The sequence below is a fragment of the Phycodurus eques genome, chromosome 12 (assembly GCF_024500275.1).
Source record: "Phycodurus eques isolate BA_2022a chromosome 12, UOR_Pequ_1.1, whole genome shotgun sequence".
NCBI lineage: Eukaryota > Metazoa > Chordata > Actinopteri > Syngnathiformes > Syngnathidae > Phycodurus > Phycodurus eques.
The window spans coordinates 16,755,338-16,771,321 of record NC_084536.1 but is presented as its reverse complement, the minus strand read 5'-3'; the positions used below and the strand labels follow the sequence as shown (position 1 = coordinate 16,771,321).

The 15,984-nt window shown below is 40.0% G+C and overlaps 2 protein-coding genes across 4 annotated transcripts; one reads left to right on the top strand and one right to left on the bottom strand.

Annotated features, from left to right (window-relative positions):
* Positions 1-220: 220 nt before the first annotated feature.
* gpr155a (G protein-coupled receptor 155a) lies at positions 221-12,133 on the top strand. Its single transcript, XM_061691171.1, has 16 exons — positions 221-453; positions 1,813-2,312; positions 3,099-3,498; positions 3,608-3,770; positions 5,238-5,393; positions 5,923-6,006; positions 6,095-6,215; positions 6,295-6,379; positions 7,058-7,148; positions 7,222-7,420; positions 8,389-8,478; positions 8,596-8,726; positions 8,909-9,004; positions 9,077-9,141; positions 9,697-9,834; positions 10,791-12,133. The coding sequence occupies exons 2-16, from the start codon at positions 1,880-1,882 to the stop codon at positions 10,984-10,986; spliced, it is 2,448 nt and encodes an 815-aa protein (XP_061547155.1). The 5' UTR covers positions 221-453; positions 1,813-1,879; the 3' UTR covers positions 10,987-12,133.
* scrn3 (secernin 3) lies at positions 9,526-15,372 on the bottom strand. 3 transcript variants are annotated; one of them, XM_061691173.1, is made up of 8 exons: positions 15,201-15,372; positions 14,928-15,109; positions 14,619-14,818; positions 13,598-13,810; positions 13,169-13,331; positions 12,517-12,682; positions 12,232-12,436; positions 9,526-9,862 (listed from the first exon to the last, which is right to left on the bottom strand). In XM_061691173.1, exons 1-7 carry the CDS (start codon positions 15,354-15,356, stop codon positions 12,272-12,274), a joined length of 1,245 nt encoding a protein of 414 aa, XP_061547157.1. In that variant the 5' UTR covers positions 15,357-15,372; the 3' UTR covers positions 9,526-9,862; positions 12,232-12,271. The 3 variants fall into 3 exon arrangements, with proteins under 3 accessions (XP_061547157.1, XP_061547156.1, XP_061547158.1); XM_061691172.1 differs by lacking the exon at positions 9,526-9,862 and having other exon boundaries at positions 11,940-12,436; XM_061691174.1 differs by lacking the exon at positions 9,526-9,862 and having other exon boundaries at positions 11,940-12,436; positions 14,928-15,104; positions 15,201-15,261.
* Positions 15,373-15,984: the final 612 nt, after the last annotated feature.

The following is a 15,984-nucleotide window of genomic DNA, read 5'->3' as shown; positions in this document are numbered from 1 at the left end:
AAATAAAAAATAGACACATATCAGCAATGATTGCAAATATATTTTTTTAAATCACTCTTGTATTGGGCTGTGGAGGAGTACCTAATTTTGTGGCCGATGAGTGTTGACTGTCTGCTACTGATGGAAGTCCAGGTTAAGCCCCGCCTCTTCCTTCCACCTTCGCTTGTGATTGGTCGACTCGATATCGGCGCCTCTTGTATTACGAAAGTTAACTGGGAGGGAAGCCAAGTAAGGAAAGCGTCAGTGTCCTCTAGCGTTCGCCGTTCATTTGCGCCGTTGTGTAAGCGTGGCGCCTGTGCTCTGCTCTGTCCTGCTCGGCGTGTCTCACCATTCTGTGTGTTGTTGACGACCAAACGGTGCCATTTGTTCCTCCAGCTAACGTTAGCTATAGGGCTAACAAACATAGCTACTCCCACCGGGACACATAAGGGCACTGTTGGCACAGAGGCAACGGTGAGTTTCATTTTTCTCTATTGACGTCTTAAAGCACCGTGACTAATTGTTTTAGCAACATATATGCTCTGAAAGAGTCTTTCCTAAACTCACTCAGCTAAGACACACGTTTTACATGTGAGAAAAAAATAAATACAAATCTCACGCCACACCACCAAACATTCTGCCTGTCACTACATGTCGCTGGTGTAGATAGTTGAACAAAATAACAAAATAAATGTTTTTCTTGTAGAAGAAAAAAAAATTATAATTTCTCTTGGCAAACAAATGTGACACGACACATTGGTTTGGATTCTGCTGTAAAAGAGTATATTTACATATACAAATGGGAACATGCTGATTGTTTTGGGTGTTGTTGGAGATTATCAATCATCTGGTTACCTTTGCACCTCAAACTTTGATCTTAATGCGAGTTGGTTTTTTAAACACTTTAAAAGTAGAAAATCGAACATTGATCAATACAAATTAGTATTTGGTATCTTGAATAGATGAATAATGAGACATTGAATACATTTAAATAAAAATGAAAAAAAAATAACATCAAATGTTAGGAGGATCACCAAATAACTACAAAATTATTATACATTTCTTATTCTTTCTATTTTCATGTCAGGCTATTTATGGAGGGAGTTAAAGTGCGGAAATGTTGGTTTTGAAGCCAAAAGTAATATACCAGAAATTGGATGCATTTCTGCCTATTTTCATAGTTACATATTGCTGGCATCTCCAAAACCTTCACCTTCCCCCCCCCCCCCCCCAAAAAAAAAAAACATGTTTTTGGAGCCATTAACTTTGCATTGTCAAAGAGAGAGAGCCATTTTTAAGACTCAATATTGGTCAATAATGAGTAAAAATAGCATACCCACATGGGGTCTGACCAATAGTATGGATTATGGAAACATGAAATTGACCAAATTTGGACCTAGCAGGTTTGAGCCCGACACCAGCGATATTGCGTATTTTAAGGAAAAACAATATGACATTTTAACAGGAATGAAAATATACGAAGTTACTTCTTCATTCAGTATACTTTGACCAAAACTGTTTTGTTATTTTACATTTACATTAAAAAAAATGGTCCAAAGTTTCATCAGCATGCCCACAAAAGATACAAGAACTATTCGCATCCACAAATTTGAAGTTTAAAGAGTTTGCAGGATGTATTTTGTGATGTATTTTAAAATGTATTTCTTTTACGTTGTTATTTGTAAGTTAAAAGCTGTGCTTTTGTTTCCAGTTTAGAGTTCCAATAAAAATGTTCATTTTGGGAATAACTTTTTGTCTTAAAAATATAATCATTATATGTTTATTGTTACATACCTTGTAGATTAATACAATTCTCCATGTGTAATCTGACAGTCATGACATCAATACGACCTTAACCCATGTGTCACTGCTGACACTGGTGGGAAGTAACATCAGCATTATGGAGATCAGCACCACCGCTGTCAGCACCTTTCCACATGGGGATGGAGACGTGATGGATCCCTCTGCTCCATCATCCAGAATATCCATAGACAAGCTGCTCCCGGCTTTGTTGAAATGTTTTGGGATCATCCTGTGCGGCTACATAGCTGGCAGGGCCCGCATTATCACATCTACTCAGGCTAAAGGTTTAGGCAATTTTGTGTCCAAGTTTGCCCTGCCCGCGCTCTTGTTTAAGAATATGGTGCTGCTGGACTTTGGGAACGTCATCTGGCCGTTCATCTGGAGCGTTCTCATAGCCAAAGTGTCTGTGTTTGCCATCGTTTGTATCCTGACGCTGGTAGCTTCCAGTCCCGAAAGCCGCTACAGCAAAGCTGGACTCTACTCTATATTTGCCACCCAAAGCAATGACTTCGCTTTGGGTTATCCAATTGGTACGTATGATGCTTTTGAGTACGACATACGCTAGGGCTGCAGGTATCATATAGTTTTAGATCTGAGTATTCCAGCAATCATCCCATTGATTACGCGAATGAGTGTTGCAGGTATTATTTTGGTCCACTTGGGGTTCACCATCCTCACATTCTATTGTTGTATCTGTGACTTTAAACGTGTATGGCTTTAAAAAGGCGGGGCCTGGTCTGGCGAGTGACGTGGGCGTCAGCGAGTGTAGAGTTAGATGGCTATTAACTGGCTAACCTGTCGTACTATATGTACGACTGCATTAACATTAGTGCGTGTGGCCAAATGATCACAGCGAAGCTTCAAGGCAGAGATGGCACTTTGACCTATTTTGTAAACAAATTATTCAATTTATCCAATTGACCGTTTCAGCCCCTAGCTCTATGATGCCGCAAGATAGTGCTAAAGCACTGTCTAATGGAAAAGTAGTGCTTCGTCGCCATCTTGTGGCATCTTGGGGCCAAGAAACTATGTTAAAGTGAGGGAAGGAGCTTCTATTTGACATGGCAAAGCCCTGTCTAATAGAAAAGTACTGTAGTGTTTTGATGTTGTCTTTGTAGCATCCATAGGAAATTCTAAACCTTAGTGGGGTGTCAACTACTTGTTTACATAGGAACATTTTGTTTGTGGAAACAACTTCCTGTCTGCATCTTTGCCAAATTGTGACCACATACTTTCATCTGACTAGGATGAAGGTATTCAATATGTTTTAAAAAATCGATTGTGTTTCTAATATTTGACTCTGTGTGTGTGTCCAGTTAAAGCTCTATATGAGAGCACATATCCAGAATACATCCAGTACATCTACCTGGTGGCACCTGTGTCGCTCATGCTGCTCAATCCCATTGGCTTTGCCTTTTGTGAGGTCCAGAAATGGAAGGATAAGCGTGACCACCAGCAGGGCAAACTTCTGATTGTGGGACAAGTGGTGCTACACGTCCTCAAGAACCCGATAGTTTTCATGGTCGTTATTGGCATCGCGGCCCACTTTATCCTGCACCAGAAGATACCTTCCTTCATGGAGGACTTTGTGGATGGTTTGGCCAACTCCTTCGGGGGGGCCGCTTTGTTCTACTTGGGTCTGTCCATGGTGGGGGAGCTGAGAAAATTAACCAGGTCCACTGTTGTGACGCTGATATTACTCTTGACTGCAAAATTGTAAGTAAAAGAAGAACAGATGTATTTTTGTGCTGGTGTTTTCAATGAATCGGACATTTCTCTGAACTAATGTCTGGGTTAAATAATAGCGCAATACTGCATTCCTCAGGTTGCTGATGCCTCTGATTTGTAAAGATATGGTGGATCTTCTTGACACCACTAGCCCTTTGAACCACTCGAGTCTCTCAGACTATGCCTTTCTTTATGGAGTGTTCCCCACAGCGCCCAGCGTCGCTATCTACGCTGCGTATTACAACGCACAGCTGGAAGTGGTGAGTCTTTTAACTATTGCGAGAAATTAATTGAAACTCTGCCATGTTTTACATTTTGACATTGGGGGGCGGCTTTGTGTTGCAAGCCAAATTTGACGAACGAGCAAGCTTCAGATATGTTGCCGCTCAAGTGAAGAAAAAACAAATTGAGCAATTCAGGTATAGATACGTTAGCCCTGGGATGTGAGCAAGGAAAGTCCCTGACGTACTTTCAGCTGTTTATTGAACGGGACAAACAGTCAAAAACACACACTTACAGAACGAGTACACTCGCACACAAGCCGCTAACCCTAAGCCACAACTCACGCCCAACATTTATTTTGGAATATTTTTATTTAACAGTACTGATGTTCGATACCATTTTTTTTTCAGACCGATACCAGTACAAGTATTCACTCTTGAGTACTCACCGATACAGAGTACCAATACCACTAATACTTTTCAAACATAAAATTCCGATGAACACAATGAAAGGTAATTGAATAAAGACCTTTCTTTCTTTCTTACGCACATGATGATTCGCGAATGTGTGAAACTGCCGTAGTGTTGCGTCAACTCCTGGTGAGGAAAACTTACTCAATGTCATATTTTCTTGCCTGGAGTATCAGGTGACTGGTATCGGCAGCCTTCACGAATACCCAATACCTTGAAATAAGGCCGGTGTCGCCCTGATACTAATTCCTGGTATCGGTCTTTGCCAATCCCTATTTAACATCCATCCATTTTCTGAGCCGCTTCTCCTCACTTGGGTCGCGGGCGTGCTGGAGCCTATCCCAGCTATCGTCGGGCAGGAGGCGGGGTACACCCTGAACTGGTTGCCAGCCAATTGCAGGGCACATACAAACAAACAACCATTCGCACTCACATCCACACCTATGGGCAATTTAGAGTTTTTTTCAATTAACCTACCATGCATGTTTTTTGGGATGTGGGAGAAAACCGGAGTGGCTGGATAAAACCCACGCAGGCACGGGGAGAACATGCAAACTCCACACAGACGGGGCTGGGGATTGAATCCCGCTCCTCAGAACTGTGAGGCTGACGCTGTAACCAGTCGGCCACCGTGCCACCCCCTATTTAACAGTTATATGCAATTTTATCATATAAGTACAGTTTTTATAATTTTCCTATATTTAAGCGCAGTGCTCATAGTCAAACTGCGTAATGTGACAATGTCTTACAGTGCAGTATTGTTATATTTTTTTTAGGGAAGTCTCATTTTTTGATGAACAGTTAATTCTACTATTCTACCGTATTTTAGCATTGCCATTGTGGTGATACTTAGAGAGCTAAGTATTTTTTTAGGTGGTACTTGGTGTATAAAGTTTGAGAACAACTCTTCTAGATTATGCTTGAAGTTACCAGTTTCCTTTTGAATGGTGCAAAAGATAATTTCCTCAAACCTGCCAGAGTTATCATGTTTGAGTGTTTTGTGTTGTCATGGCTACTCACGTTGCATCCTGTCAGGTTATTTCCGGAATGGTGATCAGCACTTTGCTCTCAGCTCCAATAATGTTTACCTCCGCCTGGCTGCTCACCCTCCGCTGGATGGATCCTCGGCTTCTGATGAACGCGTTACAAGATGTCAGCTTTGATATAAGCATTGTCAGCTTAGTGGCACTGGTGAGTCGTAAGAAGACACCTCAATTTCAACATAATTCCAAATTCACAACTTTCCCTTGAACAACACTTCATGTTAGATGTGACCATGCATTGTTTGGGACATGTTAAGGCGGATTAATACTTTGTACTTTGTCATTTGCAGGATGTTTGGGGAGACAGTTAGTAGAGACTAAAAGGCTCATTTCCTCATTTAGTGTCACTTTTAGCCCAGTTCTAAGGAACCTGATTACGATTGTCTATGCATGGCAAAGCTGCGGGTTCATTTGTGTTGCACAACCACAAGGTTGTTCAAAGAGATTTCATTTCAACCATAAAGGCTTTAAGGCAATGTGGAAAGCATCATTAAGATGGACTTTAAAACACATTTAATCAAACTGGTAAATACAAAGTTTTAACTACAAGGCAGATATAACAGGAGTGGGAATGTATTAAAATGTTGTATTTTAGTATTGATTTAAGACCTGCAGTTCTCCTACTACACACTTCACGAACTCACTTCAGTTTATAAAGTTGTGTATTTCCCTGACAGCTGTGGACTATTGCAGTCATGCTTTTTAGTAAGAAGTTCAAGAGACTGCCTCAAATGTTTTCAACCAACCTTTTCTTGGCACAGGTGAGCACAGCAGTTCAAGGTTTGAATCATTTCTGAAAGTTTGCCTACTAGTATATCAATTATTAACTGTCATTATTTGTTGTTTCAGTTCCTTACTTGTTTTGGAATGATGCTGTGGAAATTTGTGGTGAGGGGAAACAACTTTATCAGTCAGATCTTGTCTTTTACGCTCCTGTGCACCTCACTCTACTGCACTTACGTCTGGCCAGGTATGTTGTGAATACGCATGGCGACGATATCATAAATACATGCTACCGTAATTGTCTCACAACAAATTTCTCATCTTAGGCCTCATTGCACTCTCTCTTGTGCTCTTGAGAAGGTTTGATCGTCTGAAGGTTTCTTCTGGCATGTTTGTCATTGTGGGCTGGGGGTGAGTCCACCAACAACAACTGCCTTCACTCATTTATGGTCAATAACCACCTTTTAAACATGTTGTCATTGCAAAATTGATCTCAGTAACAGTGGTACTTCGATTTACGAGGCGCCCAACTTTTTCCTTGTTTTGTTTCATTTTTGTTGTTGTTGTATGTGTGACTTGTGAGCAAAAAGTTTAGATACTTGTGGTAGATGGTAACAGCAAACTCAATTAAACTCACTTCACAACAAGCAGCAGTTTGGCAGGTAGTGAGCAATTCTTTAAAAAGAGGCTGCAAGCTTTTTCCCAGTTAAAATTTACTGTCAAACTAAACATAAAATGAAAAGAATTACATGTGGTGTATTTAAACAAACTACATAACTTTGACATGAGTTAACCAAGTGTGCACAATATTGTGGAGTCTGGATGTATCAGTGGTTACTGTGAAGATTTCTTTTCAGTTGTGTACCACCCTTTGCCACAGTAAAATAACTAAACAATATTTTTTAAGAAACATTTTCTATGAGTATTTTGCATGTTCAATTGCAGTACTGTTGTCTTTTAAAATGTTTTATTCACTAAGGGAGTACAGAAGCAAATAAATACATTTCATTTCAATTTTAGTAGTCAAAGTGCTATTTAGTAGTTGCTATTTTACAATATGATGGTTCAGGTGTTTTTGTTTATGAACAGGATCCCTGCATTCACCACTGCTGTGTTGCTAATCTGTGGGGAAAAACTGCATGACACCTTAGACTCGTCGCAATTTTACAGCAAAACGCAGGTCTGTAGTGGAAATCATTTTTGTGTTTTGTGCCATGTTTTGTTTCATTTCATACGTGTATGTTCTATGACAGATCATCTGCAGCACAATTGTGCTCGCCCTCAGTGTGGTACTATCAGGGAGTTCCCTGGTGTTTCTCAGTAGAGGAAGCTGGTCCCAAAAAGACCGAAGTCAAGGGGCAAACACCTCCGTGGAAGACCTTGTGACTGAAACTGAACAAGATAACCACTCTATCTTTGAACCAGAAGTCCATTCAGAAGATCTCAACAGAGGTATTTAATCGCGTAAAAGTTACAAATATTGGTGTAGCTCTTCATTGCTGGATGTAGAATTCAAAGACGTATGCTCATTTGAATTATTTAATTGATGATAATGGTTATTATACAGTGGTACCGTGACATACCACTCGACATATCAGTTTTTCAACATACGAGCTGGCGTGTGATCGATTTATTTATTTTATTTATTTTTTGCATTGACTTGCAGGCACAGACTTGAGATCCGTGTGCTGTATGGTAGCAGCGAACTCAACACACTTTACAATAAGCAGCAGTTTGGCAAATAGTGAACAATTCATCAACAAAGAGGCTTCAAACTGTTTAATGCCACTCTCAGTTGAAGTTTACTGTCAAACTAAACATAAAACGAGCACACCACAAATTACACCTTGTGTAGGTAATACAAATAGCATTTAGTGTGTTTAAAACAACCACATACAGGAGCTTAGCAGTTCAGCCCGCTAGCTTAATCCTAAAGCTACTGAGCACCTATGTTGCGATGCTTTAACTATTTAAGCAATGGATTGAACCTAACGGTGCAACAACAACATGTAGACAGACAATATAACAGTACTCACAGGCGTATGTTCTTCGCCTCAATGAACAGTATAGCCGTCTGTCTTATACTGCTCCCAAGTGGCCAAGGCAGGCACACCAGAAGGAACAGCATTCAATTGATGCAGTGTGACAAAAACTTTGCAGTTGTTTTTTGTTCTATTTCATTGTCATTACTGTATGTTTTTATTAAGTACAATATTGTGAAGTGCTCTTTTTTCCTAATGAAAATACACATTACAATTTCTTTTTTTGGGGGGAGGGCATTAATTTCAATGGGGAAAATGTTTTGCTTTTTTTTAATGCTTTTTCTATTAATTCAGTTCTGTTAATTCTATTAACTCTCTTTTATCTACTACAATACCCTTCACTAGGTTCCTGATAATCACTGTCACTCTTGTTATCAGCGTGCCTCATGTGTGAATGTGCACCACCCCAGCCCATGCCTGACACGATCATCAGCACTGATATGAACCACACAGCAAACTCACTCACAGGTATGGAGCAATAAAATGCAAATGATTTTGGGAATTGTGAAATTCAATCAACTGCCCACACAGAACAAGGAATGTATGTTGCAAATCTTTTTGTTTTGCTTTATTCTGCCCCCACAGCCCAAAGTGAGAATAGCAATGATTCAACAGTGTGCCTTGTGTTCAGAGTGGAAGAGCTCAATCAGGATGAAGATAGACAAGTGCCCCGTCATGTGCTCTTATGTTTGCTTCTGACTGTCGGCTCGCTCGCTGTGAGTAACAACCATCACATCCTCTCACTTAATGTTCTTACAAGTAGTGAGCGTGTTATCATTATTTGTGCATCAAACCCATATATATCTGTGGCGGTGCCCACACAAATACAGGGTCCTTCAACAGAATCTTAGGTCATTGAAAACAGACTTTACTTAAATGTGTCCTTCTCTTGTGCCAGAACTTGTCCAGATGTGTATGGTTGCTCTTTTACCAAGACCCAGGTAGACTTTACGTGGAGCTCCAGTTCTTTTGTGCCGTGGCCAACTACGGGCAGGTTGGTGTTCTAATCAAACTGCGAACGCACACGTCAAATGCTAAATAAGGGCATGGTATGATGTGATTCCAGGGCATTCTCTCCTTTGTGCTGTTTGGCCTGGACAAACATTTGGTTATACTACCGTTTTGGAAGAGGTAAGAAAAATACAGTATTGTGAAGCTTAGGCCAGCCACCCTGTATAAATAGAACACGATATTAAAATGTGTCCAATAGATTCAGAATAAACTGTCTACAAATTTGTAGCACAAGTAAAAAGTAGAAAGTTTTGAACTAGAAGGGGACAGGAGGGAATGGTTGACCAGATTAAACGCTAAAATAAAGACTTGTACTGTATTTCTACTGTTGTTCAATGTCTGAAAACCTCAAATTTCACCAGAATAGTATCTAATGGTTAATGTAGCCCCCAAGAAAGTGGTTAAGTTAGTACATTTTCATTTTCTTTGGGGAATATTTGTGAGAACAAGAACTCTGATTTTAATTATAGTGTCGTTGATCTAAGATGCTATAGTTTTGGGACTGTTCTCTATTGTTTGCAATTTTCAACTCATTTTCCTCCTTGCTAATCACTGAGGACTTCACTGGAGCCGACATGTACTTTTGTCCACAATTGTTTTTTGGGGGGGCGATAGGTAACCCTGAGAAGAATATAGATGGAAAGGTGTTTATTTGTTGATGTGCCCGTGGTTTAGGCTGCACAGACTGTGGTATAGAAAGAGGCAAGAAGAGCAACCGCGGAGTAACGTGCCCGAAGAGATCAGGATGACATGCACTGACTTCATCGAACGCCATAAGGACCAGTGCTTTCATGACATTGTCAGGAAGAGGAGGTGAGAGAATGTCCTGATACTGCTACTCCTGTCAAAGGAAATTAGTATATTACACTTTTGCTCTGTTGTTCCTTTTTTTTTTTTGTACCCTTTATAAAAAATGGTACATTGTCCTAAACAGAATCGAAACGTCTTGCTTGATGAAAAGAGATTTCATGAAAGTTGAGTGGTACCTTTGACTTAAAAACTTTCAAGTCAATATTTCTGTGTTTTCAATTTTTCACTTTTTTTCTTTGGGCTTATTGGTGTGAGAATTTTAATTACGAGCGTGCTTCGGATACGCCACAGCTGGAGTGAAGAGGAAAAAGATGTGATTCAGTTATTGTAATACCCTAGCATGTGGGCAAGCCATGGATGTCTGCTTAGGACAAAACTAAATGTTTATATTTATGCTTGAATGTTGAAACCTTTTCATTAATATACCCGCAATTACCCGTTAATTCCTGTGAAGTTTCCAATTTGGAATATTTCCTAAATCACCCATGTTAACGTTTCATGAAAATTTACCAAAAACTTTCCACCTCTTTGCAACACACACGCCACCTGACCACCAGGCTCCACATCTTAAGGCACATATGTAACACTTATATACTTATACACTTATCTACATTTTACGCTTGACATTTTTCTTCATGTTCAGATTTGTGTTTAAAGTAGAGCCCGACGATTAATCGGCTGGTCGTTATTACACATTTTCATTTGGTTTCCATTTTTGAAAATTTTATTTTTACATTAACCATATTGGTCAGGCCCCTGTGTAAAGTGGGTGGCAGGAGTAAAAGTTTTTTCATTTTTCTATTTTTTAATAGTGTCTTTTTTTGTGGATTTTCACTTTATTGCCCGTGGGTCTGGAATGTATCCCCCTCAATGAATTGGGGTTCACTGTAAAATGCAACTTTGGGGGGGGGGGGGAAATGAAAATAATTTTTTAAGTGAGTTTTCCCTGTGACTGTCAGGTGTGGAATAAGGAAAATGGTGGACTGTTTCCTGGGCTGTGAACTTGTGGATTGGCTCCAGCAGGTGGGCTTGGCTGAGGATCAACCTGCGGCCATAATCTACGGCACGTGCTTGCAGCAGGGTGGCGTTCTTCAGCACATCGAGCAGGAATGCTGCTTCCAAAACGCTCCGATATATTACTCCTTTGTGACCTAAGCTGTCACCCAATGAGCACTGTAACTTCAGCACTGTATGAAGATGGCTACTTTACACGTGTACGCTTCATATAATGCATGAAAATGCTTTAGCTCAACCAGAGGCTATTATTCAGGGCTGCATGAGCGTTACAACAACATTGACGATCATCGTTGCTGTCTGAGAGGGGTTCAAATTCGAGTCTTTTTTTAAGACATGAGATGACATGGGTGGAAATTCATTAGTTACCGTATATCTGAACTAATGATAGGATCTTATACAAGAGCTGTATCAAATGTCTTTTGTACAGCTATTCTGTTGGCATTGTAGGTGTGTACCACATGTGGCCTGTAAATGTAGCCTTACTGGTGTCTGTCTTGTCTTTTTAGACAAAGAATCTGACGGACCCAAACATGCATGGTATCAAAAGAGTTGCACCTTTCAAAAATGACATATGTGAGTGGTCATCATCTTTTGTAATCACTAGGCTAACGGCCATGGATGAACATTGTGACGCCAGAGACGTTCACATGATGACATAGTTTGGAGGAGTAATTGGCTGGAAATGGCTTTACAACAGAATATTTTATTCCTTACCACAAATATTGAATTATTGCTTGGCCGTACGTTGACATTGCTTATTCAGCATAACTCCAAATGAACCAAATGCTCAATACATAACCCTAAAAGTAATTTTTTTTTTTTTAATGATGGTACTGCCAACCTTTTATTTTATGCAAGTCAAGACAAGTACTTCATATTTGTTGTTTGGTGCCAGTATGTGAGGGAATATGTACAAAGAAGTGATGGGACTTCTCTGTTTACCTCACTACCAAAGAAGGGAAGATTAATTTTATTTTGTTTGAAGCATCATACACAGAGGCTTTTTCCATGGTGAGTATTAACAAAAAGCAAAGACTTGACCTTTTTTTTTTTAACGACAAAAAAAGCAGTATGTCGTTTGGACATTTAAAAAGGGCATTTTATTATTTTATTAATGATAATACTGAACAAAAGACAGGAGCGTTAAAACACGTGAATTTTATTTTCTCTCAGGTAAAATATAACTGCAATTATTGTTTGGTACATAAATTTTATGCTCTCATGCCACATTGTGTACAGTGCTGCATATTTATGGATTGTTTTGAATAAATCTGCACAGACTGCACATATTGTATTCCATGATCAATGTGTAAAGTAAATCAGTCAACATGCAGTACACTTTATTTGAGCTTACATGTCATTGTGATAATTTCTGGTACTTACTACTTAGTTTATGGTCTGAACTGTGTCCTGAATGTTTGACTCAGAAGCCTTTGCTGTACAGCTCCATTTCATCCTGTACAGCGCTGGAGAATAGATCCAGTAAAGTATCAGGCTGCTTGATGCCATGACAAAGAATCCCCTCCATTTGTTTCATTCTCTCACTTTCTAACCTCATCATTTCACGAGTGAGCCGGTCTCCATGCCCCTATGGAGAATAAAAACCGCATAGGTAAAAGTATTCTTCACAACATGGCCGAGACATGACTTCACGTGAACTTGTTTCACCTTGTGTCTCTCAATGGCTGACACCACCTCGTGTTTGGTGAACAAGCTGTGCTTTCTGTCAGGCTTGCTCTGAAAGCGAGACTTTACTGGGCCATAACTGGGAGAAGTGGTCTCCTTTAACTCCACTTTCATGTTTTCCACAAAGATGAAGGGTTTGAACACTGACCTGTTGCACAAAAGAGGAGCGTGGGCGGCGCCATCTCTTGTAGTCATGGAACATTTGGTCTACTAATTTGTAAAATATTTTTTTTTATAGTGCTTGTCCTCAGAGTTGCTTGAGCCTCTCCGGCAAGAAGCAGGGTACATCCTAGACTGGTCTCCAGCGATTGCAGGTCACATACAAACATTTACATTCACACTGAAGGACAATTTCATTTTTAATTAACCTAATGTGCATGTTTTGGGATTGTGGGAGGAAGCTGGAGAAAACCTACCCAAGCACAGCAAAAACACAAAACGCCACATGGGAAGGCCTGAGCTGGGATTTTAACTCGGAACCTCAAAACTGAGAAGCAGACGTGCTAACCACTAGACCGCTATGCTGCGCAATGTTAAATACATAAACTAATCATATCAATTTCTTATGATGATCTCTGGAGCTTAAAGGATGTTGCCATTCCATTTTATGCAGTAGACATTGGTAAAATGTTACCTTTCAGGGGATGGAGTAGCAGTGAAATAGTGAACCCCTGGCAGAGCTGGATCCACAGGTACCACCGACACCATACTGCCTGTTGTCATGAACATGCCCTCCATATTGATGCCACTCTCTTTATCCCTCAGGATGTCCATCATCGTCTGAGCGGTGATGTGCCCTTAATAGATTAAAATAATAACTGCATAACCTGCTTTATGCTACCATACTGTAAAAACACATTACCACTCACAAAACGTTAGAGATAATGGGCTTTGAGGTGAAATTTGAGGTGAATAAACTTAAAATGCACTAGAGCATTTACAGGTGAACTTGACCTTCTCTGAACTTTTTTTATGCCACTGTCCAACTGCTCAATGTTCCAATGCTTTTTGTATAACTTATAACTATAACTGCTCTGGAATAAGGAGCTGTATAACAACTAACCATTGCTCTTTTGCAGCAACTTCTTTCCTTCACAGTATCGACTGCCAGATGCTTCAATTCTGCCTGTGTTCATGTAGGAGTAGACGGCAGCAAAATTGAACTGGGCCTTCCCGTCCCACCAGCCTTTACGTTGTGCATATTTGCGCAGGTCAAGATGTTCTCTGTCAATCTTAGTTGTGATGTTGTACTCGTTTGAGATGTTGCGATATCCACCTAAAGAGGAAATAATGATAATTTAAAAAAAAATAAAAATACATATTTCAGATAGTTCTATCTTAAAACCACAAATTAGATGAGCAGAATCTATACTCTTGAATTCTTTTTGTTAGCTAAAAGTACCCTCTAGTGGACAAAAAGTACAATACATTGCCTCATCTTTATTTGGTACACTTCATCCACTGCAACAGTTTTGAAATCAAGGCGTCTTTTATTTATTTATTATATATTATGGGCAGCATGGAGACTGAGGTTCAGGGTTCAAATCTCAGCTTTTTATGTGGCATGTTCTCACCGTGCTTGTTTGGGTTTTGTCCGGGTACTCATTTCCAAAACACCCATGTTAAGTCGTCCTCCCACATTTCCAAAACACCCATGTTAAGTCACTGAAAACTATAAATGTGCATGTGAATATCTATTTGTCTATATGTGCCCTGTGATTGATTGGCGACCAGTTCAGGGTGTACCTGTTGCCCAAAGTCTGGATAGGCTGCAGCTCACCTGGAATCCTAATGAGGACAAACGCTATAGAAAATGTATGGACGTATAATTATTAGGGATGACGAAATCTGAAAGACAGCCATCAAAACGATAATTATAATTTCATCGTTTTGAATATATAGCTTGTCGTTCCGATTAATAACATGAATTTATTGACAAGCAGTCATATTTGACATCTACCAACAACAAATAATGACTATATTAGTTGTGGTTGCAAGGTAAGCCAATAAACTTCCTGCTTATCTCAATCAACTTGCATAACTAGCAATTAAGTGCAATCTCTTAGCAAGTTGCTCCTCATTACCTTCCATTCTCTCTGCGGCCCAGTACTTCCCGGAGGTCTCCATCACCCAGGCCTCCTTCCGGTCCGAGATCAGGAAACTGTTGTGGTAGGTGAAGTCACATTGTTCCTCTAAACAAGCTCCTCCTTGGCCGTGTTTCTCCAGAAGCTCGGCTAGGACGCGCACGCATTTCTCAGCAGTGTCAGCCCTCTCAAGTGCAAGCCTGGAAAAATCGGCGGTCCCAGATCCCAATGCATTCTGGCATGACATATCAGCTGTAGAAATGTTTTGTTATGATAAAAATCCATTACAAAGTTGTACAGTGACCTTACCTGACAAGATCCATGCCAAGAAGAGCCTCCTCACCTTCAGCACTCTCTCTTCCCCACACAGCCTCATTCCCAACACACACTTGGTGCTCATTTGCACCCATTTCTGCGCCCCACAGCCACGCCGGTCTGCTCAAAACAACTGCATACGTGTGGGAAACTTGCTCGATCTCGATGTAACTACACTTTGTACCCGGAAAAGAGACACAGGAAAAATAATGTAATCACAAAAGGGTCACAAAGTGGGAATAGTGAGGCTATAGCAAGTGCACCCACCTTGACCTTTGACCCCGGCTCATAGTCTGAGGCAGGGAAAAAAAGCACTTCCTGGACTTCATCACAAGGCCTGTCGGAGTTCTTTCCAAAAATGATGCGGTGCCCCTCGGTGGAGGGGGGCAGAGCCACAAAGGTGTCACAAGAACATGGACGCATGTTGGATCACAGGCTGACTGAGCTCAATTGGTTGTTTACGACGTTTACGACTCAGTTGTTTACGACAGTCACATGACTAAACTGTGATTGGCTGCTTTTCATTACACAAATCGATACCAATTACATTACTGGCTTCTTTATATGCGCTCACGTAAAAAATATAGCATAAAACATAAATATATCATAAGCTGTTAAACCACATAACATAGTATTTTACCGGAGCATCCTGCATTGTTCTGGTGTTTACGTCACCTTTTGCGGTTTAAAGTAACCCTTAGTGGTGCGTTCCTTGTTCCTCGAAATTTTTATTGAAATCTATCTTATTTCACTACTAGTAATAATAATAATAATATAATAATATTAAATCATATCTAGTGCATTTAATGACGCGGGTCAATAACTCATGGGGTCATTAAAATATATATTACTAAATGTATTGTTTGGTGAACATATGATGTTTGGGATACACTAAATTATTCAAAAGTAAAGTATAAATTATACATTTATTTATCGTCAGATTTCACAGTTAAAATGCGTTGTCACTAACCTACATGACAACGAGTAGATTGTCCATTTAGTGGATCAGATAAAGAAATACAGGATGTGGTATGGCAATAAATGCTACACA

Excerpts from the sequence above, each read along its gene's own strand:
- gpr155a (XM_061691171.1), top strand. The coding sequence starts at position 1,880 with ATGGAGATCAGCACCACCGCTGTCAGCACCTTTCCACATGGGGATGGA. Across the intron at positions 6,007-6,094 it reads CCAACCTTTTCTTGGCACAG|TTCCTTACTTGTTTTGGAAT; the intron begins GTGAGCACAGCA and ends TTGTTGTTTCAG. Across the intron at positions 9,005-9,076 it reads CCGTGGCCAACTACGGGCAG|GGCATTCTCTCCTTTGTGCT; the intron begins GTTGGTGTTCTA and ends ATGTGATTCCAG.
- scrn3 (XM_061691173.1), bottom strand. The coding sequence starts at position 15,356 with ATGCGTCCATGTTCTTGTGACACCTTTGTGGCTCTGCCCCCCTCCACC. Across the intron at positions 13,332-13,597 it reads GTTGCTGCAAAAGAGCAATG|GGCACATCACCGCTCAGACG; the intron begins GTTAGTTGTTAT and ends TAATCTATTAAG. Across the intron at positions 12,437-12,516 it reads CAGCCATTGAGAGACACAAG|GGGCATGGAGACCGGCTCAC; the intron begins GTGAAACAAGTT and ends TATTCTCCATAG.